The 23,258-nt window shown below is 58.6% G+C and overlaps 1 protein-coding gene across 2 annotated transcripts in view; it reads right to left on the bottom strand.

Moving 5' to 3' along the window:
* Positions 1-6,634: 6,634 nt before the first annotated feature.
* Positions 6,635-23,258, bottom strand: part of LRRC27 (leucine rich repeat containing 27) — a 38,554-nt gene continuing 21,930 nt past the window's right edge. For both annotated transcript variants that reach the window (XM_021703804.2, XM_021703805.2), the window contains 6 exons: positions 22,706-23,078; positions 21,577-21,771; positions 18,694-18,790; positions 13,844-13,962; positions 12,059-12,185; positions 6,635-7,014 (listed from right to left, as the gene is read on the bottom strand). In XM_021703804.2, coding sequence (XP_021559479.1) covers positions 6,871-7,014; positions 12,059-12,185; positions 13,844-13,962; positions 18,694-18,790; positions 21,577-21,771; positions 22,706-23,078 — 1,055 coding nt within the window. In that variant the 3' untranslated portion in view covers positions 6,635-6,870. The remainder of the gene's footprint in view (positions 7,015-12,058; positions 12,186-13,843; positions 13,963-18,693; positions 18,791-21,576; positions 21,772-22,705; positions 23,079-23,258) is intronic.

Genomic DNA, 23,258 nt, shown 5'->3' with positions numbered 1-23,258 from the left:
CCTCCCCGCGCCCCCGCGCCCCTGCTTCTGGTCAGGCGCCCGGTGGCCACCCGGCACTGCGGGGAGGAAGTCCCGGCGACGCGAGCAGGAAGCCGGTCGGGCCGGGCCGCGGAGTCTAACCCTCGCCTCGGAGGGGGCACTTGGCGACCCTCTTGTGCTCGGTGCATCCCCGGGGGACGAGAGGGCGCGCGCCTGGCTCAGGGCTGCCTGTGCGCCTGGCGGTGGCCCGCGACGGCGTTGGGGAGGGGGATCCGTCTGCCGGTCTCGGTCGCGCGCCCCCGGGTCGCTGGGGAAACTGCAGGTTGCGTGCGACCCCGCCGTGCCCAGAGGGGCAGGGGCCCCACGGGGCGTTCACAGCGGAAAGGACTGCCTTTCCCGAGCGAGAGCGGGGCTCCCCCATGCGCGCAGCTGTCCGGCTGGGGGGAATGGGAGGTGCAGGCGCCGAGCAGACGTGGGCCCCACCTGGGACCCCTCCCCGGGCCCTGTGCTCCCGCGCGCCTCCAGCCCAGCAAGACTCTCGACTGTCCCGAGACTTTGCGCATCCCGCACCTGGCTCGGGACCCCGTAACCGACAGAGCCCCCAGGGCCGGCCTGTTGCGGTGACCTTGCCCCGGGCCCAGTGCGGCCCGGCCCAGCCCGGCCCGGCCCGGCTCGGCCCGGCCCGGCTGGTCCCCTGAGCCGGGCTTGCTGCGCCTGGCTGGGCACAGGAGATTGGCGGGTCATTGGGTTGTCCTGACGACCCGGACGCCGCCAGGCCCCGCCCCCCACCTCCCCCCTCCCGCCTGGAGCCCGCGCACGGCCCCGCCCAGCTCGGACCTGCGCTGTGGCCGCCACCCCTGGCGCCGCCAGGGACTGTCGGGGCCCGCAGTGGCGCCGCTCCTACTCGCCCTCCGGCGGCGGCCGCGCGACGCGGGGAGCAGGCAGAGGGGAGCCCGGGCGGAGTCAGGGGGCCCGCCGGGAGCAGGCAGTGCCTCCCAGCCCCCAGTTTGACAGGGCTGAGGATCAAGGCCCAGGGAGCCCTAGGGGAGGCCTGGGAGCCCAGGGAGCACCTGTTTGTTCTCTGTGTGGCTGGGGGTTCCATCAGACACCAGCCGTCCTTTGGGGAGTGAGGGACTCCACTGGCAGGCCTCAGGCACCTCAACATGGCCACCCATTCTGGGTCAGCGGGCTCCCTCCCTGTCGCTGTGGGGCCCCCACAGGGAGCCTCTGCACCCACAGGCCTTTGCAGCCTCCCCACTCCAGAGCTAGGTAGGGCTGGCTTGGGGGCAGAAATGCCAGGTCATCCTTGGTGGCAGGTGCCAAGCATGCCCCATATGCCTTCTGGGCACTGGGGACACCACCGTGAACCAGGTTGCTGGGGTTTGAGTCGGCTCCAGGACTGCTGGGGACATTCCAGGTGTGAGCATGTCCCTGTGTGCCCAGGGAGCTCCGTGCAGACAGGAGGCCTCTGGAAAAGGTGCCCTGGAAGGGATGCTTGAGTGAGCAGGCAGTCCCCTGGGGAGAAGGGGCCTCACGGGGCAGCTTGGGCAGAGGTGCTGGGTGCTGGGGTGCACACAGAAGGAGACCTTCTGAAGAGCATGCCGTATGGTGGGGAGGTGGGGGCTTCTGGGGTCAGTCCCAGGCATTCGCAGGATCAGCAGTCTGGCCGGGGGAGCTGGGCGGGACAGGGAGTGTTTGCTGGGGCAGGGAGGGGCCCACAGAGGCCGTAGAGGGTGTGCAGACCCATGCTGCACAGCTGAGTCGGGGAGAACAGGTGAGAAAGCCCCCCCCCCCCCGCCCTGCCCTGTCTTCTCTCAGCCTCTGCCCCTCCTGGGCTGTGTGCTGGGCACTAAGTGGAGTTGGAAGCCATTTTCAGAAACCCACTCTGCACAAGGCAGAACAAAGGGATGTGCAGACAGGACTTTGATCTGGAATTTAAAGGGTGACTGTTTGGGGGTCCTGCTCCCCGCAGACCATCCCTCCCAGCCCAGCCAACTCACCTGCTACCCGCCACAGAGCCTCTGATGAAAACGCAGATGTCCTTAGGAAGGTGGAATCAGCCCAGAGGGCCTGTGTGCTGACCCCATGTGCTGACTCCTTCCTGACCCAGTGCTCTCTCCTCTAAATGTTCCCTTCAAAGGCCAACCCTACACACGCAGGTTCTAGACAGAACGGCCCCAGGCAGCGGGGGCTGAGAGCGGCTGCCCACTGCGAGCTGCCCACAGGCTGCCTAGCGTGGCTGTGGAAGGGCTACGGAGTGACCCCCGGCTAAGGGAAAACAGGGCTGGAGCTTCCTCCCTAGGTCTCTGGACTTGGTCCCTAAAGCCTTTGCTTTCTGCCGCGGGCACTGGGGCCTCCACCGGGCCTACCCAGTGCCCAGCCCTTGGCCTGGCCTGCCCAAGAGTCACCAAGGGCTGGCAAGCCTGGACAGAGGGGCAGGGTGGTGGCATGAAGGAGGACAGGAGACCGTCCAGCACCCTCACTGGGCTGAGCTGAGTGACCACGAGCTGGAGGGAGGGGTGCTCCAGGCAGGGGGCTAACCTCTGTGTCCCCTTCCCCTGGGGTGCTGATCTTCAGGGGTCCTCCGGGATCTGCACCTGCTCCCTGCCGGCGTCATGCACACCACCAGCCCCGACCCTCCTCCTGCAGGCCCCAGGCCGGTGTCCCCCCTCCTAGCTCCTTCCCCCACAGGACAGCCTACTGAGTGCTCCCCAGCACTGTCCCTTGGTCTCGCCAGCTGTAGGGCTTGCTCACACCTTTGTCATTCTGTCTTTTCTCAGTGCCACTCAGGGTTTGCTGGTCCAGGCAGCAGGTAACCCCTGCCCTGCACCCCCAACACTGGGCCTGCTCCCACTCCCTCTCACTGGAACTCAGCCAGGAGCCTCTGAGATGGAAACACAGCTGCCTGGTCAAGGGGTCCTCACAGGCCGGAGCCACAGGTCAGAGCCCATGGATTTCTCCAGAGCCAGGACCCAGAGTGCACAGGTGTGAGAGGGGCGTGGGCCCCCTGATGGCACGTCTCTAGCCAGGCAGTTGCTGGGAGGGAGGGGACTAGATGAGCCCGGAGAGCTAGGGCCTGGCGGGGGCAGGGGATGTCGCATGTCATTAAGCACCCACAGGCTCACACCCATCCTAGGTCCGGGGGAGAGTGGGGAGCACGCGCTGACCCGGCCTCCCTCCCGGGCATCTGCCAGGAACCCCAAGCCTCCCTGGGGCCGGCACTGGCATACAGCCCGTGTGGTGTCCTGGGAGGCAGGAGCTCCAGAGAGTCTTTGCTTTGCAAATGCTGAGCCCAGGGGCCCTGGACCTTCCCCTGCAGTTTCACAGCATGGGTTTGGTTCTGTCCCCACCTGGAAGGTCTGGGTCTGCAAGACTGGTTTTGTTCCGTCTGACCACCCTGCAGGCTCGGACGGAGCCCTGGCCCATGAGTTATGAGGATGATTGTCCCATCTCATGAGGAAGCTGGTCACCGGCCTGGCTGGGAGCAGAACCGGCCAGGACTCCGCTGGAGGGGCTAGAGAGCAGTAAAGAGGATGGACTGGGGCCAGGTTGCTGGAGTCCTGCCCTGTGACCTTGGGGAGGCTGCCTACCTCCCCCGTGCCTCAGCGTCCTCATCTGTAAAGTGGGAATAACCGCAGCACCACCACATGGCCTCAAGGTGGAGAGTACAAAGTCTAAAACTTGGAGTACTTAGCATGGCACTGGCCTCAAGTAAGGACTCTGGAAGACTTAGTTGTCACCAACACCATCACCACCGTCCCCTCCGTCACCACCATCACCTCAGCCGCCGGCACCCAGACGCAGATGTTGAAACACATGGGGGAACGTTCTGGAGGCGCAGCATGAGGGGAGTGAGCTGAGTTCTGCGGGTGTCTCCTGGGGGTGTCCTGATGGCTGGGTCACCCCCCTTGCCGCGTCTTTTCAGCAATCACCAGCGCATGACCAGCAATGAGAGGCCCATAGAAGTTCAACTTGCCTGAGGCCCCAGGCGGCCTCCTGGGTTTTCATTCTCCTGACACCTCATTAACCTCATTAGACATCTTCTGTGTTGTGGTTCTTGTCAAACCTCACACCAGAAAGGGGGGCTTCTGTTTGCTAAAACATCATGATATTTCACAGCTGAACTAGTTGTAAGTTACCCAACCTGGGGGTGATTTGGAGAAAAGCCTCTCAGAGCTCACAGGGGATGTTCTCACAGCCCACCTCGCCGAGGGCTCCGTCATGCCTCCCGCTCTCAGCCCCCAAGCGTCCTGAGCCCCCTCCAGGACAGGCGCCCCCCTCACCCATGCCTAGAGGGTCAGGTGGGCGGGCCGTATCGCAGGGAGAGGCCTGTGCTGGTCCTTTGGAGCCAAGTCCAGGGAACAGCATTCCCGGGCACACACCAAACCTCGCTGTGGTGACCGCAGAAAGCCTCGGGCAAGCCTGGGTGGTTCTGTCCCATCTGCCCACCCCGATGCCTGTGGGTGCACATGGCCCTCCACCTGCCCCATATAGCAACACAGGGATGGGGCCTGCTGGGAGAATGGGGATGGGACCCCCACTGGGAGCACGGGGATGGGGGCCCCATGGGAGTATAGGATGGGACCCCACTGGGAGGATAGGATGGGGCGTGGCACCATTTCTTCCCACTCAGGAATGCTGGGAGGTAGGGGCTCTGCTTCCCATGAGCCTCTGGCTCCTCAAGGACATGGCTAGCTGTTTTCAGCCCCATAACATGCCTTTCTGTGCACTAGGAAATATGCAGCCCCAAGCCCGTGAGACCCTCCTGGCATCCTGCCCCATGGGGATGGTGCAAACAGCCAGCCTCTGTCCGGACACCCGAGAGGGCAGACGCCAGGAGCCCCAGCGGCCTGCATACCCCCACGACCCGCCCCGACCCAGTCCAGCAGCACTGCCAGCCCCCCTGACATGGCCATGACCTCCATTCGACCCGGCACGGGGGCCCCACCCTGCCCCCACCCTGCAGGAGCCCAGGTCTGGTCCTGCTCCTCTCAGCAGGCAGGGTGGCCCCCCCGCCTGACGACCACCTGGGGTACCTGAATGCACCTCTGCCCACAAGGTCTAGGGCCACGTCCTGGCCACACTGCCACACTGTGGGTTGCTTCTGAGACAGGGGTGGGGAGGCAGGAGTGTTCCTCCTGGGCTAGACGGTGGCCGGTGTGGGGGATTCCGAAGGGCACCGGCTCCTGGCAGCACGGGTGGCCAGTGGGAAGAGAAGGGGTCACAGCCAAGGGCCAGGCCTGACCCTCCTTTCAGGCCTGGGTCTCTGAGGAATCCAAGGTGCCTGGTCAAGATGGGCGGAGACGCCCCAGACATCAGCCTGTGGGGTGGCCCTGCCCAGGCCCTGGGCACAGGGCATCTGCCCTCCTGGGTGGGTGTGGGCCTCGGGAGAGCCCAGAACTAGGTCACGGCTGACACGAGGCGCCACCTGCAGGAAAACTTGGGTCATGGCGCCGAGGCCTGCAAGGTACACGGTGCCGGGCCAGGGCTCTGTTCCCAGGGCAGGTCCTGGGTGGGGACACCTGGCCGTGGCCCCACAGCCCACACCATCCCACCTCCTAGCACAATCTCTGCCCCCACCCCCGGCCTCCCGGCCCCTCCTCCAGGTCCTCCTCCCTCTCCCTTCCCAGGGCCGCTGGGCAGAGAAGGAGGTCCTAGGACACACAGTCCTGGCCATCAGGCACAGAGGGGCTCACTCAGAAACCAAGGAAGAAGGACATGACCATGCAGCAGAGGGGAGCACGAGGGGGTCGGTCAGGGGCCAGGGAGGGCACGCCCACCCCAGACACTCCAAATCTACAAGGGAACCAACCACAAGGCCCAATCAGGAGCAGGGCCAAGCTAGGATGGGCCTCTAAAACTGACCCCCCAGCTCGCCTGCGCACCTGCAAAGTAGTAGGAGTCTGGGTTAGTCATCCCCATGCAAGCTCGTGGTAAGTGAGGGACACCACATCATGGCAGAATGTTATTCCAACAGCCCCTTCTTAGGAGAAGCGATAAAGAAACCGTCGGCTAAGCTAAGGGAGGGGAAGAACTGGGTGGGGAGTGTCCCCAGGAAGACGGCCGCTGCCCCACGCTCCCTCCCCTCCAGGCCAGTCCACCCGCCTTCCCTGCATGGGGCAGGGGCCAAGCTCTAGAGGCGGTGTGGGTCCCCGGGTGAGAGATCAGGTGGTGCTCGTCCCCGCAAGGGCAGCGGGAATAGTACGCCAGGGTCTGGTGGGGGGTCACCGGACCCCAATGTAGGCCTGGTCTAACTGCCTCCCTCCCACCCAGAGGCCAAGGAGCTGAGGTCAAATCAAGGACATTTTCGAGGTTAAGGCCTGGAATTTATTTAACACTCAATCAGACGGTCCTGCAGAGAGTAAGTCGGGCAGGGTCTGACTGGCCTGGGTGAGGGCGGGCTGCGAAGGGCGGACAGGGGCAGAGGTGTGCAAGCAGGAAGCGTAAGGCCAAAGAAGAGCAGTGCCAGGTGCAGGGAGGGGACTCATGGACTTCTGACCCCCCCCAACTGAAACGCATGAGTCAGTGGACATGAGGGTCACATGGGTGACCAGGGCGGCAGGGGTGGGGGGGACAGGGGCTGACACCAAAACATGTCGTCAGGCGGATCTGCAGAGACGTGGGCATGGGAGTGAAAACCGCATGGCTTGTTTACCGTATTCTCTCCTTTAATCCAGCTTAAACCTTGCGCACGCAGCCTCTGAAGCAGCCACGCAGCTGAGGCCGTGAACAACTGCCCGGGGGTGGCGTCGGACCCGCCCCCTCCCCCCCAGACGCTTGGAAGGGGGCACCTGGTGGGCTCACGAGCTGCTAAACCAACTTGTCAGGTCTGAAGACTTTCGGTCAGCACAAGTGATACTCGCTCCTTAGCATCTGTCAGCTCTCCTCTTACTACTTCATGTTGAACAGTGTATCCCAAGGCCGAGATGCAGGTGCGTGGAGCGGCAGGTGTCCAACGAGAGCGGTCAGCTGGCGGCTTCTCGTCCAGCTCGGTCCCAGCCTCAGTTTCCTCACTTCGCCCTGCAGCTTTCTAGCCTTTTGGGAGAAAGGGAGGGGTAAAAGCTATCCAGGCCGGCAGGGCCCGCGGCGAAAGCATGCCTCCGGTGCAGACCCGCGGACTCTTGCAGGGGCGAGCAGCACTCTGTCCCCCTGGCCGGAGCCCGCCTTCCCCGAGGGGCCTACTCACCGCGGGATGCTCTGCAATGGAGCCGGCTGAGTGCGCCCTCCGGCCCGTGGAGGACGGCGGCCTCTTGAGGTCTACCCCCGGGCCACTCCTCTTGGAGTCCCACTTGGGCCCCGCCTGTGACCTCTGCCTACAGCTGTCTGAGTGAATGCCAGGTGATGGACGGATGAAGGCTCTCCTGCTCACCACCCCTGCCCATGATCCCACCCGAGACTCACACCTGCCCTCGGAGGGCAGGGCTGCAAGTGCCACCCTCCTGCCACAGACACAGCAACGGGACCAGGGGTCCCTAATAGAGTTCCTCGCCAGTCTGCTGGGCCCGGGAAGTGGGACAGAGCGGCCAGCATCAAGGAGCAGGCTCTTTCCTGCCTCTGTCCTCAGAGACGTTGGCCAGTGGGAACTTGGCAGTGCTGGGCCCATCCCATCCCCAAGAAGGGCCCGGCCTTTGTGCTCCCCCATGTTCCTCAGTTCTACCTCCCTGGGGCATGACCTGGACCCCACCTCCAGCCCAGGCACCTGAGTCCCCCCATACAGACCCATCACAACAAGGGGCGAAATGAACGTTCAGCTTATGTCACTACGACTCAGTAAATACTACAGCTGACCGTTGCACAACGTCCAAACCTGTCCGGTCCAAATTCCGTGTGTAACTATTTACTCCCCCAAACTTTACTAACTGCCTGCTGTGGGCCAGAGCCGCGGTCGGCTAACATGTGCTATGTGTGCTGTGTGGATTCTTCCAGTAAAGTCAGAGCGAGAGGACACGGTCGCTCCGGAAATCACATTTACAGTGCCGTCCGGGGACGATGTGCCCCGCGGAGGGCACACCTGTGTTGCTCACGGGGGGACTGCACTTGCTGCTGATCCAGCAAGTGTCCACCGGTGACATCTTCTTTCCCGTAGAAAGTTCTTCATGGGTTAAGAACTGCTCCTTCGAAAGTCTTCCTTTGTCTTCGACATACTTGTCACGGAGTCCTCGATGTCCTCTCCCCTTGGTCAGACGCTCAGCCTCCTCTGTCTGCCTGGGAGACACCCTGCAGCCTCCTGGCTGCACTCCAGCCTGGCGGCCTGCACAGCGGGCTGTCTGGGGGAACCCGGGCACTCTCTTGGGTCAGCTTCCCTTTTTCCAGAACACTTACTCCTCTTTCCTGCTCTGCTGTCTTGTTTTGGAGAAATGCGTTCTGCGGTCACTTCCCAAGAAAAGCTGCGTGGAACGTGCCTGAGGCCCCGCCCGTGAAGGCACCCCCCCTCCTCTGTAGGCACCTGGCACCCAGCCTGATGGTCGGAGCTCAGCACCCCCCCCCGATGGCAGACCACTCTGCCCCTTGGTGAGGAGTCCACTCCGTTCCTCTCTCCTGCCCTTCCCGTGGGCCCTATTCCCTCCCAGCAATCTCAGGTTTCAGTTTCAAATTAGACTTTTCAGAAAATGAAGAGGCTTTATTTCTGTAGAGCTGTCTTCATCCCCCACCAGCTGGGACATTTGTCACAATCCAGGAGCGACACGGACCCACTGTCATCGCCCAGGGTCCATAGTGCCCACCAGGGCTCACTCTGGTGTTGTGCACTGTACCAGTTTAGACAGACAGACGGTGACAGGTGTCCATCACTGTGCGGTCACAGTGGTTCTGCTGCCTGAGTGTCCTCCCCGCTCCGTCTGTCCTCGCTCTTGGCAACCACTGATCCTCCCAGAGGATCTGCAGAGTTTCGCCCTTTCCAGAATGTCATACAGTTGTCACCTCAGATTGGCTCTCTCAGTAATATGCATTTGAGGTTCCCTCAGGTCTCTTCATGGCGTGATAGCTCATTCCTTTTTGGACCCAGTGACATTCCATGGGATCCATAAACAGTTTGCTTACGCACTCACCTACTGAAGGACATCTCAATTGCTCTTGGGTTTGCTAACTGTGAGTGAAGCTGCTATGAACATTCGTGAGCAGGTTTTTGCATGGACCTAAGTTTTCAGCTCCTTCAGGTAAATGCCAAGGAGCACAACTGCTGAATCTCAAGGTAAGAGTACATTCAATTTTGTAATAAATCACCGAACTGTCTTCCTCAGTGCCTGCACCATTCTGCATCCCCACCAGCAATGAACGAGAGTTCTTGCTGCTCCACATCCTCACCAGCAACCGGTGTGGTCAGTGGCTAGGGTTATAGCCACTCTAATACATGTGAGTGGTAGCTCTGTTTTAATTTGCAATTCCCTCCTGACATACAATATTGAGCATCTTTTCCTATGCTTAGCGTCTCTATATCTTTTTTGGTGAGGTGTCTGTTCAGATCCATGGCTCATGTTTTAACTGGGTTGTTTGTTTTTCTTTCCATATTTTGGATAGCAGTCCTTTATCAGATGTGTTTTGCAAATATTTTCTCCAAGTCTCTGGCTTGTCTTACTCTTTTCACAGAGAAAAATTTTTAAATTTTAAGGAAGTCAGGTTAACAACTTTTTCTGTCATACCTTTGGTGTTCTATGTAAAAACTCCCTGCCAACCCAAGGTCACCTACACTTTCTCCTATTTTATTTCCTAGAAGTTTTGCAGTTTCACGTTTCACATTTAGGTCTGTGATGCATCTTGAGTTAACTTTTGTGAAGGTGTGAGGTCTGGCTCTAGATTCATTATTTTGCAAGTGTTCCAGCACCATCTCTTGAAGAGACCATCTTTGCTCCACTAGGTCGGGTAATGCCAGTCCCCTAACCTTGTTCTTCGCCTTCAGTATTTGTGGTGATTCTGGGCCTGTGTCTCCTCTCCATCTAAACATTAGCATCAGGTTGTCGATACCCACAACATAACTTGCTGGGATTTTGATTGGGATTGTGTTGAATCTCTAGTCTTCCCATCCATGAACATGGGATTCCTCTCATTCATTTAGTTCTTCTTTGATTTCACTCATCAGAGTTTTGTTTTTCTCATATGGATCCTGTACATATTTTGTTAGATTTGTACCTAGCACCATTTTTTGGTGCTAATGTAAATGATATGTTCTTAAATTCAACTCCCACTTATTTGCTGATGTATTGGTAAGCAATTGGCTTTTATATATTAACCTTGGATCCTATAACCTTGCCATGACCACTTATTAGTTGTAGGAGTTTTTTTGTCAATTCTTTTGGATTTTCTACATAGACAATTATGTCATCTGAAAACAAAGACAGTTTTAGCTCTAGCTTCTTAACCTGTATATCTTTTCCCTTTCTTGTCTTGTTGCAAAAGCTAGGACTCCCAGTATGATGCTGGACAGAAATGTTCAGAAGGGATGTCCCTGCCTTGTCCCTGATCTTCAGGGGAAAGGGTAGTTTCTAGTTTCTCACCATGAAGTATGATGTTCACAGTAGCTTTTGTACATGTTCTTTATCAAGATGAGGAAGTTCCACTCTATTCTTAGTTTGCTAAAAGCTGTTATCACAAATAGGTGCTGGATTTTGTCAAATGTTTTTTCTGCATCCACTGACATGATCATGTTATTTTTCTTCTTTAGCATTATATAAATTGATCTTCAAATGCTGAATCACCCTTGCACACCTGGGATAAATTCCACTTGATCATGGTGTATAATTCTTTTTATATATTGTTAAGTTGGATTTGCTAATATTTTATTGAGGATTTTTGCATCAATTTTCAGGAGAGATATTGGTCTGTAGTTTTCCTCCCATGTAACACCTTTGTTCTGATTTAGAGTAATGCTGGCCTCACAGAATGAATTACGATTTTTTCCCTCTGCCTATGTTTTCTGGAAGAGATTATAGAGAGTGGGTATAATTTCTTCCTTAAATGTTTGATAGAACTCACCAGTGAACCCAGTGGAAAATTACTATTGATTCACTTTCTTTAACGGATATCAATCTATTCCAATCATCTATTCCTTCTTGTATGAGCTTTGGCAGATGGTGTCTTTCAGGGAACTGGTCCATTTCATGTTAGGTTTGTGAGCACAGAGTTGTTCCTAACACCAAACAGACTTTTCACTCTCCCACAATGTGAAGCTTGAGACACAGATGTTTAGAAGTCGTGGTAGAGTTTGGGGTGTTTAAGGAGGAGGTTACAGCTGTAGACAACGGATTTGGGAAGAATAAAGCTCACCTGAAGGCAGGTACAGTTCTCTGGGCTGGGAAGGAAAAGATTCTGAGAAGAGGGGAGAGTCTGATGGGGGGGTTCCCTATGACATGGCCCAGGCCTTTCGCTTGCACTCCCACCTTCCCCGTCCTGCCCGGGGTCCACGGAGAGAGGTGACAATGAGCCCTCCGACAGGCAGTGCTGAGCCACTGCATCGGGGGTGAGACTCGCAGACCAGAGCCCAGCCGGCTGGGGAGAGCAGGCGTGTTCTCCTGCACTGTGAGCAGCAAGCGCACAGAAACATCAGGGTCAGCCTACACAGACTCTCTGAGCTCGGTCATTCTAGGGAGGACAGCGGGTTCCCTCCACCGGCTGGGTAGGTAACTATGCGTCCTTCAGGGCGGAAAGCTGCCTTCCTGACCACGGCATCACTCTCATGACCCCAGTCATTTCTGCACACACAGCGGGTGCGTACCAGTACCTGCAAACAGACAGGCGCATGTGAAGAGGCCAGCCTCCCTGCCACACAGACACTGGAGGGTCAGCCTGGGCCCGGCTGCGGCCAGGCCCTCTCACGGCCCCGCCAGGCTGTGTTGGGCACGAAACGTGGGCGAGGACCCCACAGACACATCCCTATCTGTCTCTACTGATCAAGTGGTGGCACGACACATCTGTGGGCTCACGTGCCACGAAAACACTTTCCTGCCCTCTAACCATGATCCTGGGCACACCCTCACCATGAGGCCCGGTAAACGCTCCCCATCATGGGAGAGAACACACGCGTGGCAAGTTCCCTTTGATTTTCCCCAGGACAGTTAATTTTTACACACGGCCGACAAATACTTACAATCTCCAAATCCTGCGCAGCCTGCCTGATTTCGAGTGGCTCCATCCCCTGAAGCCCTTTTCTGCATTTGTGTACTTTCTGAATGTGCTGTTTTAGGTTTTCTTCTAGATGCCCCGCTCGGAAGGCACTGAGGAAACAAAGGGTGAAGGAAAGGATTTTACACATCAAGTCGAGTCTCAGAAGCTCCTCTTCCAACAGGGGAGAGAGAATTTTCCTTTTTCTTCCAGGCCACACTGCGGTCCCGGGGCTCAGGGGCTGTCATGATGCGGTGATGATGCATTGATGGTGGGGCCATGAGAGGCCATGAGAGGCCACCTGCTCCCCCTCCAGGCAGCAGCTCAGATAGGCCCAGATGGTTAGAAGCTGCGAGAACACACACTATGTTTTAAACTTCAAATCCAGGTAAGAAATGACACATTCAGGACAATGCACAGAAAGCCATGTGCAGGGGAAGGTCTTTGTTTTCAAAGGAAATACACTGTTGTAATCAATCCTTAAACAGGATGTATTAAATTAGGGTTTTAGATGTACTCTCTGCGCCAACATCAGGGCTTTGGGCTAATATATATTCTTTGCTTTTAGAACAAGGAGGCTCAGAACAGCAGAGCATTCTGGAAGGCTGCGTGGGAGGGCCGCAGTGCCCCAGCATGCGCGCTGGCCGTGGAGTCTGGGGGGAGTCTGCTGGGAACACAGCCGGCTCCCCCTTGGCCAGGGCCTCCCGGAAGACCCCAGCCCCACACCTGCAGCAGGCTCTGCGTTGGCTTTGTTCGCTCCTCCCAGCAGCCCCCAGTCCTGCCCCACACAGACTCCAAGGGTCCGCACCTCTGACCCTGGTTCTCGGTAAAGCCCTGTCTACAGGGTGGTCAGAGGCCAGGGGCTTTCTGACAGTGATGCTCATGAGCTGGGAGGAGACATTTGCTGTCCATGTTCATCTAAGCCATTCCACGTGGCTGGGGGTTCATCCAGTGTGCGGACCTGCAAGACTGTCCCCAAGTGTTCTAGGCACGAAGGAGCAATGACTCCCCAGAAAAGAACAGCCCTTTGCCATTCACATGTCACACCATGACGACCTTCCTCCAGGCCTCTCAAACCACACTTGGTCTCCAGAGCGCTGAAACACACAGCGGTGGGCGGGGCCAGCAGGCGCAGGCCAGGTGGCCAGGCCGGTCCTCCCGCGAGCCTGGGAGTCCCCCACCCATGCCCACAGCTCCCTTCCACTCAGGCTTCCGGCGCCCAAGGCGGGGCTGGTGCAGGTCAGAAGGGAGCAGCTAGGGAAGCAAGAGGGGCCCAGGAGACGGTGCTGAAGCCCCAGGGTCTTCCAGCAGGGCCCCCGGCCACCCGTGGCTCTCCCAGCATGCCTGGGGGGCGCAGTGCTGGGTGCAGAAGAGCAGAATCACAGCATCAGTGTCTCATGTGCGAAGAGCCAAGAAGAGAGCGGTTCCTTGGCAAAATGCATGTGCACACTCACACACACACAGATTTAGTTCGGGTGGGTCACCATACAGACAGCGGCCTCGCAGCAGCTGGGGATGGGTGAGGGGCTCAGCGGGCATTCCTGGGGGGCAGACGCTAGGTCAGCATCAGGGCTCAGCAAGCACACCCCCGAAGCGCAAACACAGGAAACGACAGAGACGCCAGGCCCCCAGCAGCTGCTGCTCCCTCCGGGCCCACTCCTCTCCCCGGAGCCTGCCGCGGGGGTGGCCGGGTCCTCCGCTGCTGCCCACGGGCCCTGGTGCGGTGAGTGTGTGTGCAGAGGGCCGCGGAACTTGGATCTCAGGTACCAACCTCTTGTCTTTACTTGCTCCTGACGACTTCTCTTTGCTTGGCCTCATTTTTCCAGACGGATTCACTGGCATTTTCTCATTATCTATCAAATCCGTGGCAAAGGGAATCTTTGAGGCCACCTGGGAAAACACAAGATGTTTTCAGGAATCCGAGGGAACATTGCCATTCACACAAAGCCAAGCGCCCGGGGGAATTGGGCTCGTCCTTCCTCTGTGAGGAGGCCCATCGGTGGCTGTCCTGAGGAGGCCACGCTCCACCCACTCCTGCCGTGGACCTGGCCAGGCCCTGGCCGTGGGAGGGCGGGGCGCAGGGCGCAGAGGTGCCGGGCACCCCTGGAAGGTGATCCCTGCCAGAAGTTCTGTCCTCACAACAGACAGAAAACACACTACGATGGGCCCCAAGTCTCTCCAGTGGATGCCACTATATTTTCGATTGCTGAGTTTCAAGCTGATGCGTAAGCACCCCCCACAACTGACAAGCAGGGGGAAGGAGGAGTCGGGTCCTTACGTGTGTCATAAAATCACGGCTCTTAGATGAATGACATCACGGACCCGCACAAATAAACGTTGAAACCCAAGAGAACTACTTCAAAGTTGGCTTTTTTGGATACGGCGCACTGTGATTCCAAGTGAAAACCCGCAGCGTCCACGGGACGCAGGTGGAGAGGAGTGAGAGATCTCGAACACTCCCCCCACTTTCGGGGGTGAAGTCTGAGAACCAGACTGATCTCTCCCCACCTCGGGGGGCTTTAGACCCGTGTGTGTGTGTGCGCGTGTACCTGAATGTACCTATGTGTGCACCTGTGTGTATTTGTGCCTCTGTCTGCACGTGTCTGTGTACCTGCCTCTGAGGAGGCATGCCCCTTAGGGTGTTAGAAGGTTGGGCAGAGGGGAGGACAGGGCACGCGCAGGGGTGCGGAGGGGAAGGTGGGCAGGTGCTGAACCTCTCCTCCGGGGGCTCCTCCAGCTGGAGTCTGGTGGGATCAATGTAGCGCTTACCTAGACGGTGCCTGCAACGGTCTCCTCTGCCACGGCACCTCTAAGTGGATTACCAGGGCCTGTCTGGTCATCACATGCCTGACCCTTAGAAGACGCTTAACACCCCAGGCGGCGGGGTGGGGCAGGCAGAGGGGAGGGCGGGAGCTGGCCCACTTTTACATAACGAGGGCTCTCTTAAACATTATTCCAACAGGAAGAGAAGGACACATGTAAATTTAGTAGGTATTTTTTAAAGTCAGACGTGCAACTTAATTTCTTTTTAGTATAAAAGTACGTTACTTGAAAAAAAGTCCCCAGCCACATTTTACTATCTGTACAAAACACACAGGAGGAAGACTTCCCAGACACCTAGTCCTCTGCTGAGAGCAAGGACCAGGGGCAGGGTGGGAAACAAGGTGGCTGGGTGGCGCCCTGTCGTGTCCCGCACCCTGCTGGCCCACAGCCCTTCTGCGCGGGGACAGAACCTGACGCAGCCATTTCTTGGGGACGACACGCGGGGCCGGCTTTCACTGGTACGCAGTCACCTTGCAGAGGACAGCGCAATCCACAGACATGTGTCTGTGTGTGCAGGTGCCTGTGATCGGACTGCTGCTATCAAAGCACAAATTACCAAAAGCTCAAAGAAACTCGCATTTTTAACTTAAAGAGCTACTTCCCCATGCTGTAGCAGCCTCCGTCCCCACAGTCTGTCCCACGTGGCCCTGCCGAGTGGCTGGTTGAGGGCGTCGCCCCCACAGCTCCCGAGCTCCCATCCTGCTGACCGCTGTCAGCTTTCCCCTTCTGGGGACTGCCCCTTGCCCACTTTTCTATCAGATTCTTTAATTTAAAAAAGTCTATTTGTAGTCATTCGTCATAGATAGTAACCTTATGTCTCAAAACACGTTACAAATAGGTTCCTGTATCTTTTGACTTTATGGTATTTTAGTCCATCTAGAAATTTCAGTTTTAGGAAGTTACAATTTTCTATTTTTAGTTTCAGAGCTTCTGTATTTCCTATTTGATTTATGAAATTTTGTGTCATTCTAGGTTATACAAATACTCTGAAGTTTCCATGCTATAAAATACGACTGTGACTGTGTACAGTACCTCTATGTGGTTCACAAATTATACATCACAGGATACCCTCTTTCTTACAGAGTATCAAGAAGTCATATTTCCAGCTAGAACTAACCACGTGCAAGAAGTTAGCTCCAGCGATCCCACCTCCGAGAACTGAACGCAGGGACTGGAACAGATGTTTGCACCCCCGTGTTCCCAACAGCATGGTTCACAGACAGCTGGAAGGGGCCCGAGCGTCCACATGGATGAAGGGAGGAAGGGAGGAGGGTCTCAGCCTTGCGAGGAGCAGCCCCGAGGGCCTGATGCCGAGTGAAAGAAGCCAGACACGGAAGGACCAGCACTGCGTGCCCCACCTTCGTGAGGTCCCCGGGGCCAGCACAGTCAGAGACGGAGATGAGATGGTGGGCGCCAGGGCGGGGGAGGGGATGGGGACCGAGCTTCCGTCTGGGAGGATGAGAGTCGTGGGGCCGGAGGGTGGGGCTGGCTGCACAAAACGGTCAGCACCGACACTGCAGGAGGTCAATGGCTGGGGGCTTGCTCCTGGCTCGGCTCCCACAGCTCACGGAACCCCCACGTCCTCGCCCACCGTGGGCTGGCTTCTCGCATGTGCGGCAACGCTCCACCCAGGAGCCCACCGAACTCCATCCTGACACCAGGGGCGGAGGGTGGCGCAGGGCCCCCAGGCAGAGGGCTCGGTCCCTCAGGGCCGGGCTGCCCCCTACGCTGCTGGCCGACCGGCAACCAAGCAGGGCTGCCACCACCCCGCGGGGTCGATAACTCGCCAGAGTGGCTCGCGGAACTCCGAGACACAGCTGCTCACGCGCACCGACCCAACGCAGAGGCTGTGACTCAGGAACAGCTTCCGGAAGAGCTGAACAGGACGAGGTGCCGGGCAGGTTGCGGAGCCGCACACCCTCTCTGGTGACCAGCCACGTGGCCAGGCTATGTAGGGCCCACCCTGTGTCCCCAGTCTGCATAAACTCAGCTGTGCTCCCCGGGGCTCGTTATGAATAACAAGACACGCCACCACCCCAGGTCCCATGGGGTTTTGCAGCCTGTGGGGACAAGGGACAAACGTAGTTCTCATTAGGCCATGGCATGCTCTCACAGACCAGTGTGAGTCTCATTTGCCCTCTCAACCTGGGCTGTTTTAACTTGTAAGAATTTCTTCCAGACACTCGAGTCTGTAGGTACCACACCAACTCATCCTTCCCCGTGGCCACAGGGGTAACCCAAAATCGGGATACAATTTACTTAGAGCCACCCCATCTCCTGGCATTTAAATTGTTTCCAATTTTTTGCTATAATAAAGCTCTGAAGGCATTCTTAAGAATGTCTACCTGTGCAAGTCTTGTTCCTAAAGTGGCGAAACACGGATTTTGAATGTTTACATGACAGAGGGGACAGGACACATACCATGAAGACACGGAGCACAGAACACGTGGCCCACGACACAGGGGGCAGAGGACAGCCCACTCCCGAGTGAGGGGACAAGGTAAGGGCGGGGAGTGTGGTCTCCTCCCAAGTCACTGTGGCTTTGCCGTCGCTCTAACAGTTTGCAGAGAACACAGGGGTTTGGGTCCAGAACATGTGTGAGAGGACCAATTGCTCTCCTGTCTCCTTCGTAAGAAGCGCAGGTGAGGGAATGAGCCAATGGATTCCGTGGGAAAGGCCACAGTCCCTGCCCCACCTGGCGCTCTGAGGACCTGGGATCCCCACCACACTGGCTTCCAAAATGTGCGTGTCCTCCCATAATTCTGCACGTGCATAAAAAGGCTCCACTGTTTTTTTTTTTTTAGGGTAACAAACCATTGCTTTGTTTAAATGGACAAAGGCAACATGGGCATCATGAGGTTCCTGACAGGAAGGCGCCAGTGGGTCCCCCTGCTGCAGACCAGAGCCTGCCTGGAGGACGGCAAGCACAAGTGCGCGGGAACACCTCTGCGGGCCTCCCAGGAATGGCCCGGCTGCCAAGGGGGAGCAGCATCACAAACAGGGACCAAGGGGGGTGGGCGCCATAACCTGGGTACGCCGCGCAGGGAGAAAGCACATCCCTTCTGTGGCTTCTCACCCCAGATGCAAAAGCTCAGCCCAGTCCTAGAAGCCCCCGACAACGTAACTGATCTGCACACTTGGAAGCGCACGGCGGGCGGACACAGGACCGGGGGAGGCTGTCCTGGACGGCCCGGCGAATCCGGCCACCCTCCCGTGAACAGCAGGTCTGTGCTAGGGGGGTGGGGGGGCGGGTCATGGACAAAGCGACTTCTCCGTGCACCACAGTGACCTCCTCACAGAAGGCAGCAGCCAGACACGGGACGGCGGGACGGTGCTGGTGCGAGCCGGCGCCGTCTCCTCCAGGACAGGCTCACAGGGGAGGGGAGCTGGCGTGCTCCGCAGGCAGGCCGCCCTGGACGCCCGGGTTCAGACCTGTGGGGTGGCTGGGGAGACACGGGAGATGCGCGGCACTCAGGGTGGAGTGTGCCACACACGACCTGGGAGCTGGCATGAGGGAACAGAGGGGACGGCCGCGCAGCCCGCCGCCCTGGCGCCCAGGCTGAGACCATGGCCCAGGAGACCCAGAGAGACACCTCAGCCTCGGGGTGGGTGTGCTTGTTTCCCCCCGACCCCACCGGCCAGAGACCCAACTCCTCGCACGGGAAGGACGCAGGCCCGTCAGAGGGCCCATAGAAGGTGGCCAGGCTGCTCGCTGTCTGGCCTCGGGCTTCGTCTGCGCAGCGGGGACCACAGCGCCCCCGGCACTGGACAGGACCCCTCCCACCAGCCCCCTCGTACCAGGCTCCGCCACGGAGGCAGGGGTTTTCTCGGCGCCTCCTCCGCCATCCTCCTGGTCCGGGTTTGCTCCCTCCACTCACGCAGTGCTCGTTCATCTCTGCGTGGGGACACGTGGCTCATTAGCGCCCTGAGCAGAGCCCCTTCCCGAGCCCTTTCCCGTCCCTCCCCACAGACAGACGGGCACTGCTTGTCTGCTCCTGTCCCGCGGCTTCGTGCCAGGGGGCCAGCAGGGGCACCAGGACCCTGCCCCAGAGAAGACGGCGGGGCTCTGGCTGCGGCTCGGGCGTCAGAGGCCTTCAGAGGTCCCTGTGAGACGTGAGGGCATCCCTGACAAGTCAACGTCCTCTTAGATGGTTGAGTTTCACCTTTAACAGTGAACCTCTTCGGTCCCCCAGACCCCTCTGCCGGGGCACCGCCATGCTGCTGGCACAGCCTGCCCCCGCCCCACGGTGACCTCCCTGCCCCCGCACCACGGTGACCTCCCTGCCCCTGCACCGTGACCTCCTTGCAACAGTATCCACTAGACTCACTGACCACACACAGAGGCGAGGCTGCAGCAACAGATTCTTGTGAAATTTCTGAACATAAAAACCCACCCCTGGCTCGGCTGTGGTTGCAGCTCTGGGGATGGGACTGGGTCCCAGCAAATCCTCGCTGGCCCTGGGCTTCACCCTCAGCACACTCCGGAGTCCCCAGCCTCACTCCCCTGCGAGACTGCTCCTGTGCCCTCCCCAAAGTCTGCTGCGCCCCTACCCCCAGCTGAGCTGGGCTCTCTGCTCCCCAACACTCAACACTCCAAATCCAGTTGTGACTCTGCACGACCTAACCCCTCACTGCGCCTCTGGACACAGGGCTCCATCTGAGTGTGAAATGGGATGGAAAGGACCCACCCCTTGAGAGGCACAGCGGTGACGCTCTGAGGTGGCCTGACAGGGGTCCGCAGGCTGTGCTGAGTCCAAGCCACAGGACAGGACTCTGCACACGGTCACCAAGGAGGCCAAGGAACGTCATCTCGGCACAGAAACCGAGAAGAGAGCGTTCTCCTGCCCTTAATAGTCAAGAGCTTCCTCCCACGGAGGAGTGCGGCATCCTGGCAGCCCCCGAGCCGGCCATGCTGTCAGGGAAGCCGACTTCCTGCCCCTACATCCCGCCGTGGCCAGAGCTTCCCCAAGCACCAGCGCCCTGCACACCCTCCCGTGCACCGTCCCGATTGCAGGCTGGGCCGGAGGCGGGCACTGAGCGGGACTCACGCTGACACAGGGCACAGATGCTTATCTACGGGGTCCACACCCCCACACAGGGGCCGGTGCTGGGGTGGTGCCGTCATGAAACGCCATCAAGAAAGGGGCCGAGGGGCGCCTGGGTGGCTCAGTCATTAAGCGTCTGCCTTTGGCTCAGGCCATGATCCCGGGGTCCTGGGATCGAGCCCTGCATCGGGCTCCCTGCTCTGCGGGAAGCCTGCTTCTCCCTCCCCCACTCCCCCTGCCTGTGTTCCTGCTCTCGCTGTGTGTCTCTCTGTCAAATAAATAAACAAAAATCTTAAAAAAAAAAAAGGGGGGGCCGAAGTGAAGGAGGAGGGACCCCGCCTGCAGCGAGGAAAGGGTGCATCACAGTGAGAGGCGAGCCCAGGCGCCCCCCGTGGGCAGGGTCAAGCCCATGCCTTTGCCTGAGAAGGGCTCCATCACTAGCTCAGACACGCTGATGTGCCCTGCGAAGCCACTGGGCTTGTGGAGAAGCAGCAGAAGGACCGCCCGCCCTGGAGCCTGCACTCCAGCCAAGGGCCTCTTCGGGGCTCCTCGGGGGGATGGCCTGAGCTCAGGCTGACTGGCTGCCTGGCACCTGTGGCCAATGACCAGCATGACCCTGCCGGGATGGCCAGGACTCCAGGTGCAGCCCAGAGCACACCCTCAAGTGCCAGCCACACGTGGGATGCATCCCTGCCATGCGGACGACAGCCCAGGGCTGGGAACATTGTGAGCCCTGACAGTTCTGAGGGCCTGAGCTGTCCCTCCTTTCACAGAAGGGACCGGACCCCACTGGACAGCATGTCTGGTGTGGGGACGAGGCAGGTGCACCACTGACATGTTGCGTTTGCCAGCAAGTCTGTCCCCATCAGGGTCCTCAGAGAAAATACACTCACGCGGGATGATTTCAGGATGGAGGAGGGTTTATTCACATGGGCAGTGGTGGACAGCCCCCAGGGACAGAGCAGGGGCCCGGGGCTGGGGCAGGGGCTGCAGCCGCCCCAAGCCCCAGGAGGAGGGACCCAGGCAGATTCACAGGGAGGCATGGGGGGGATAAAGACCCTGCCCTCCCTCTCCGCCTCCTCTCCAACCTCCTGCTGGGGCCCCCCACTGGCCAAACCCAGCCAGAAGGAGAGGGGCACTGGGGTGCTGTGGATGCAGTCCATGCTGGACGGCCTCCCGGGGCCCAGAGCACAATGGAGACGGGTGGTCGGCAGAGCTGGAGGACAGAGGCGGCCGTGAGGACAGGCCCCAGCCAGGCTCCTGGGGGGCAGACCGAAGCCGCCGCAGCCAGCGACATGGCCAACGACGCGGGGCAAGAGTGAACTGTCTCTGTGCGCACGTCTGCAGCGCATACCTTTCCTTAGAAAAGACCTGTGAGCCAGGTGATTAGAAGGAGGGGAAGGGGGTTAAGAAAGAGTAAGAAATCAGAGAAAAAGACAGGAAAGAAGGCAGGCGGGGTGGAGAGGACATGGAGCAACGACGGCCTGAGGCCTGCGCCCACACCTGCCCGAGACCAAGTAGGACGAAGAGCAAAAACTGACCCTTCCCCAGAAAAGTCACAGCCAGCAGCCCCAGATGCCCGTGCGAGCAGGGGTGTCCGGCAGGCCTTGACGCAGCCCTGCTGATGAGCACTCACCGTCTCCGCTGCTCCATCACCACCGGCTTCTCCCAGTGCTCCCGGATGGCCACAGCCCTGCTCTCCTGGGGCCTCCTGGGGGGGAGCCCCGCGAGCTGCGATGGCACCAGGGCAGGCAGGACGCTCCTGATAGAGGGCCTCTTCCTTCTACAATCACAGCCCCTGCGATGCACACTCACCCTGGGATGGCCCGCGCTAGAACACAACATGCAACAGGTACAAGCAGGGCCAACGGGGACAGACGGCATGACAGAGGTGCCCTCCCAGGGCCCCACAGCCCGGGGCTCCTGCTCCAAGGGCTGCAGGCTCGCTCCAAGGCCGAAACACCAGTGGCCTCGCAGGGAGCTCGGGACAGGCCGGCCAGCACACAGCAGGACAAGCTCCCGTCCCTGTTCAGGAGGAGACCCAACTGAGGAAGGGCAGGGAGGGAGGGGTTTCTGCACGGCAGGCGTGAAACAGGCCGGGCAGAGAATGTCAAGGCCGCGTCACGGCCGGGCACCTGCCTTCTGTGCCTCTGCTACTTCCAAGGTTATCATCCACTAATCAGACTTTACAGAATTTCCAAGCCTTGGAACAGGTGAAATAACAGTATGATAAACCCCCGAACACCTTTCATGCGGTAAATGCAAGGTTTCCATCTGCTTCTCAGTATGGCCCGGCCCCTGGCCTCTCAGACTTACTCCTCCAAACAGCCCCTCCACGAAGCTGGACCCCCACAGACACTCTGGACACGTGTCTCTGCCATCCACAGAGCTGAGCTGTGCAGTGCTGGGAACCAGAGTAACCACGAGGCTTCTGTGCACCCCCAGGGGCCAATTCCTGTCCCCCTGGAATGGCTTCACCCCCCTGTGAACGTACGATCTGTATTCACCAGTAAGTATTCTCTTTGCATTGATGTCCACAGACACGTGCGTGCACACACACACACACACACACAGGGCTTGTTTTTCTCTTGCGTAATCTCCCCCATGGGGTCCATGCTCTGGGCAACCACAATCCTAACCAGGCTTAGCATGCACTGCACCATAAAAGCCAGCCAGACACAGCCTGAAGTGTGAAAAGGTAACTGCAAAATAATATTACAACTTTAGAAAGATCAAGGAAATACAGCATGGCTTCTAAATCTCACCTGAGCACATGTCTTGGGCTGGAATGTTCTTTCTCCTTCATGTTTAATGCTGCCCTGAGATTTGGAGGCAATTCCATCGCTAAGAGCTGGTTTTCAAGCACTTCTGCTTGTTCATGCTCAACGATCTCCTGCCTCAGCTTCCAGAAGCGCTTGATTTCTTCCTCACCCGGCCAGTCTTCTGAGGAATCGGTGGACTTTCTCAGTTCACTCAGGTCTAGCTTCTCAACAGGCAGGAAAAAGACTGCCTTTTCTTTTAACAACCCCTTTTGATCCTGGGAATTAATGGCATCTTCATCAGGCACGGTTTCTTCCTCAGATAAATACGAGGGCTGTGGCAGCTCACTTAGGTTCATCATTGTAACTGGTGAAATCACTAGTAGGATAAAATGTTGTTTTAGTAGACTGGACTCCAACACCAGCTCTCCAGAATCAAACCCCGTGACCAGCTCCCTCTGCAGAGAAGGCCTGGGGGGGGGGGCGGGGGGGGGGGGCAAGGCCGGGGGGCCGGTGGGGGGGGGGGGAGTGGGGGTGGGGGGGGGGGGGGGGGGGGGGG

This window comes from Neomonachus schauinslandi, chromosome 6 (genome assembly GCF_002201575.2).
Source record: "Neomonachus schauinslandi chromosome 6, ASM220157v2, whole genome shotgun sequence".
Taxonomy (NCBI): Eukaryota; Metazoa; Chordata; class Mammalia; order Carnivora; family Phocidae; genus Neomonachus; species Neomonachus schauinslandi.
This window is presented reverse-complemented; position numbering and strand designations above follow the sequence as displayed.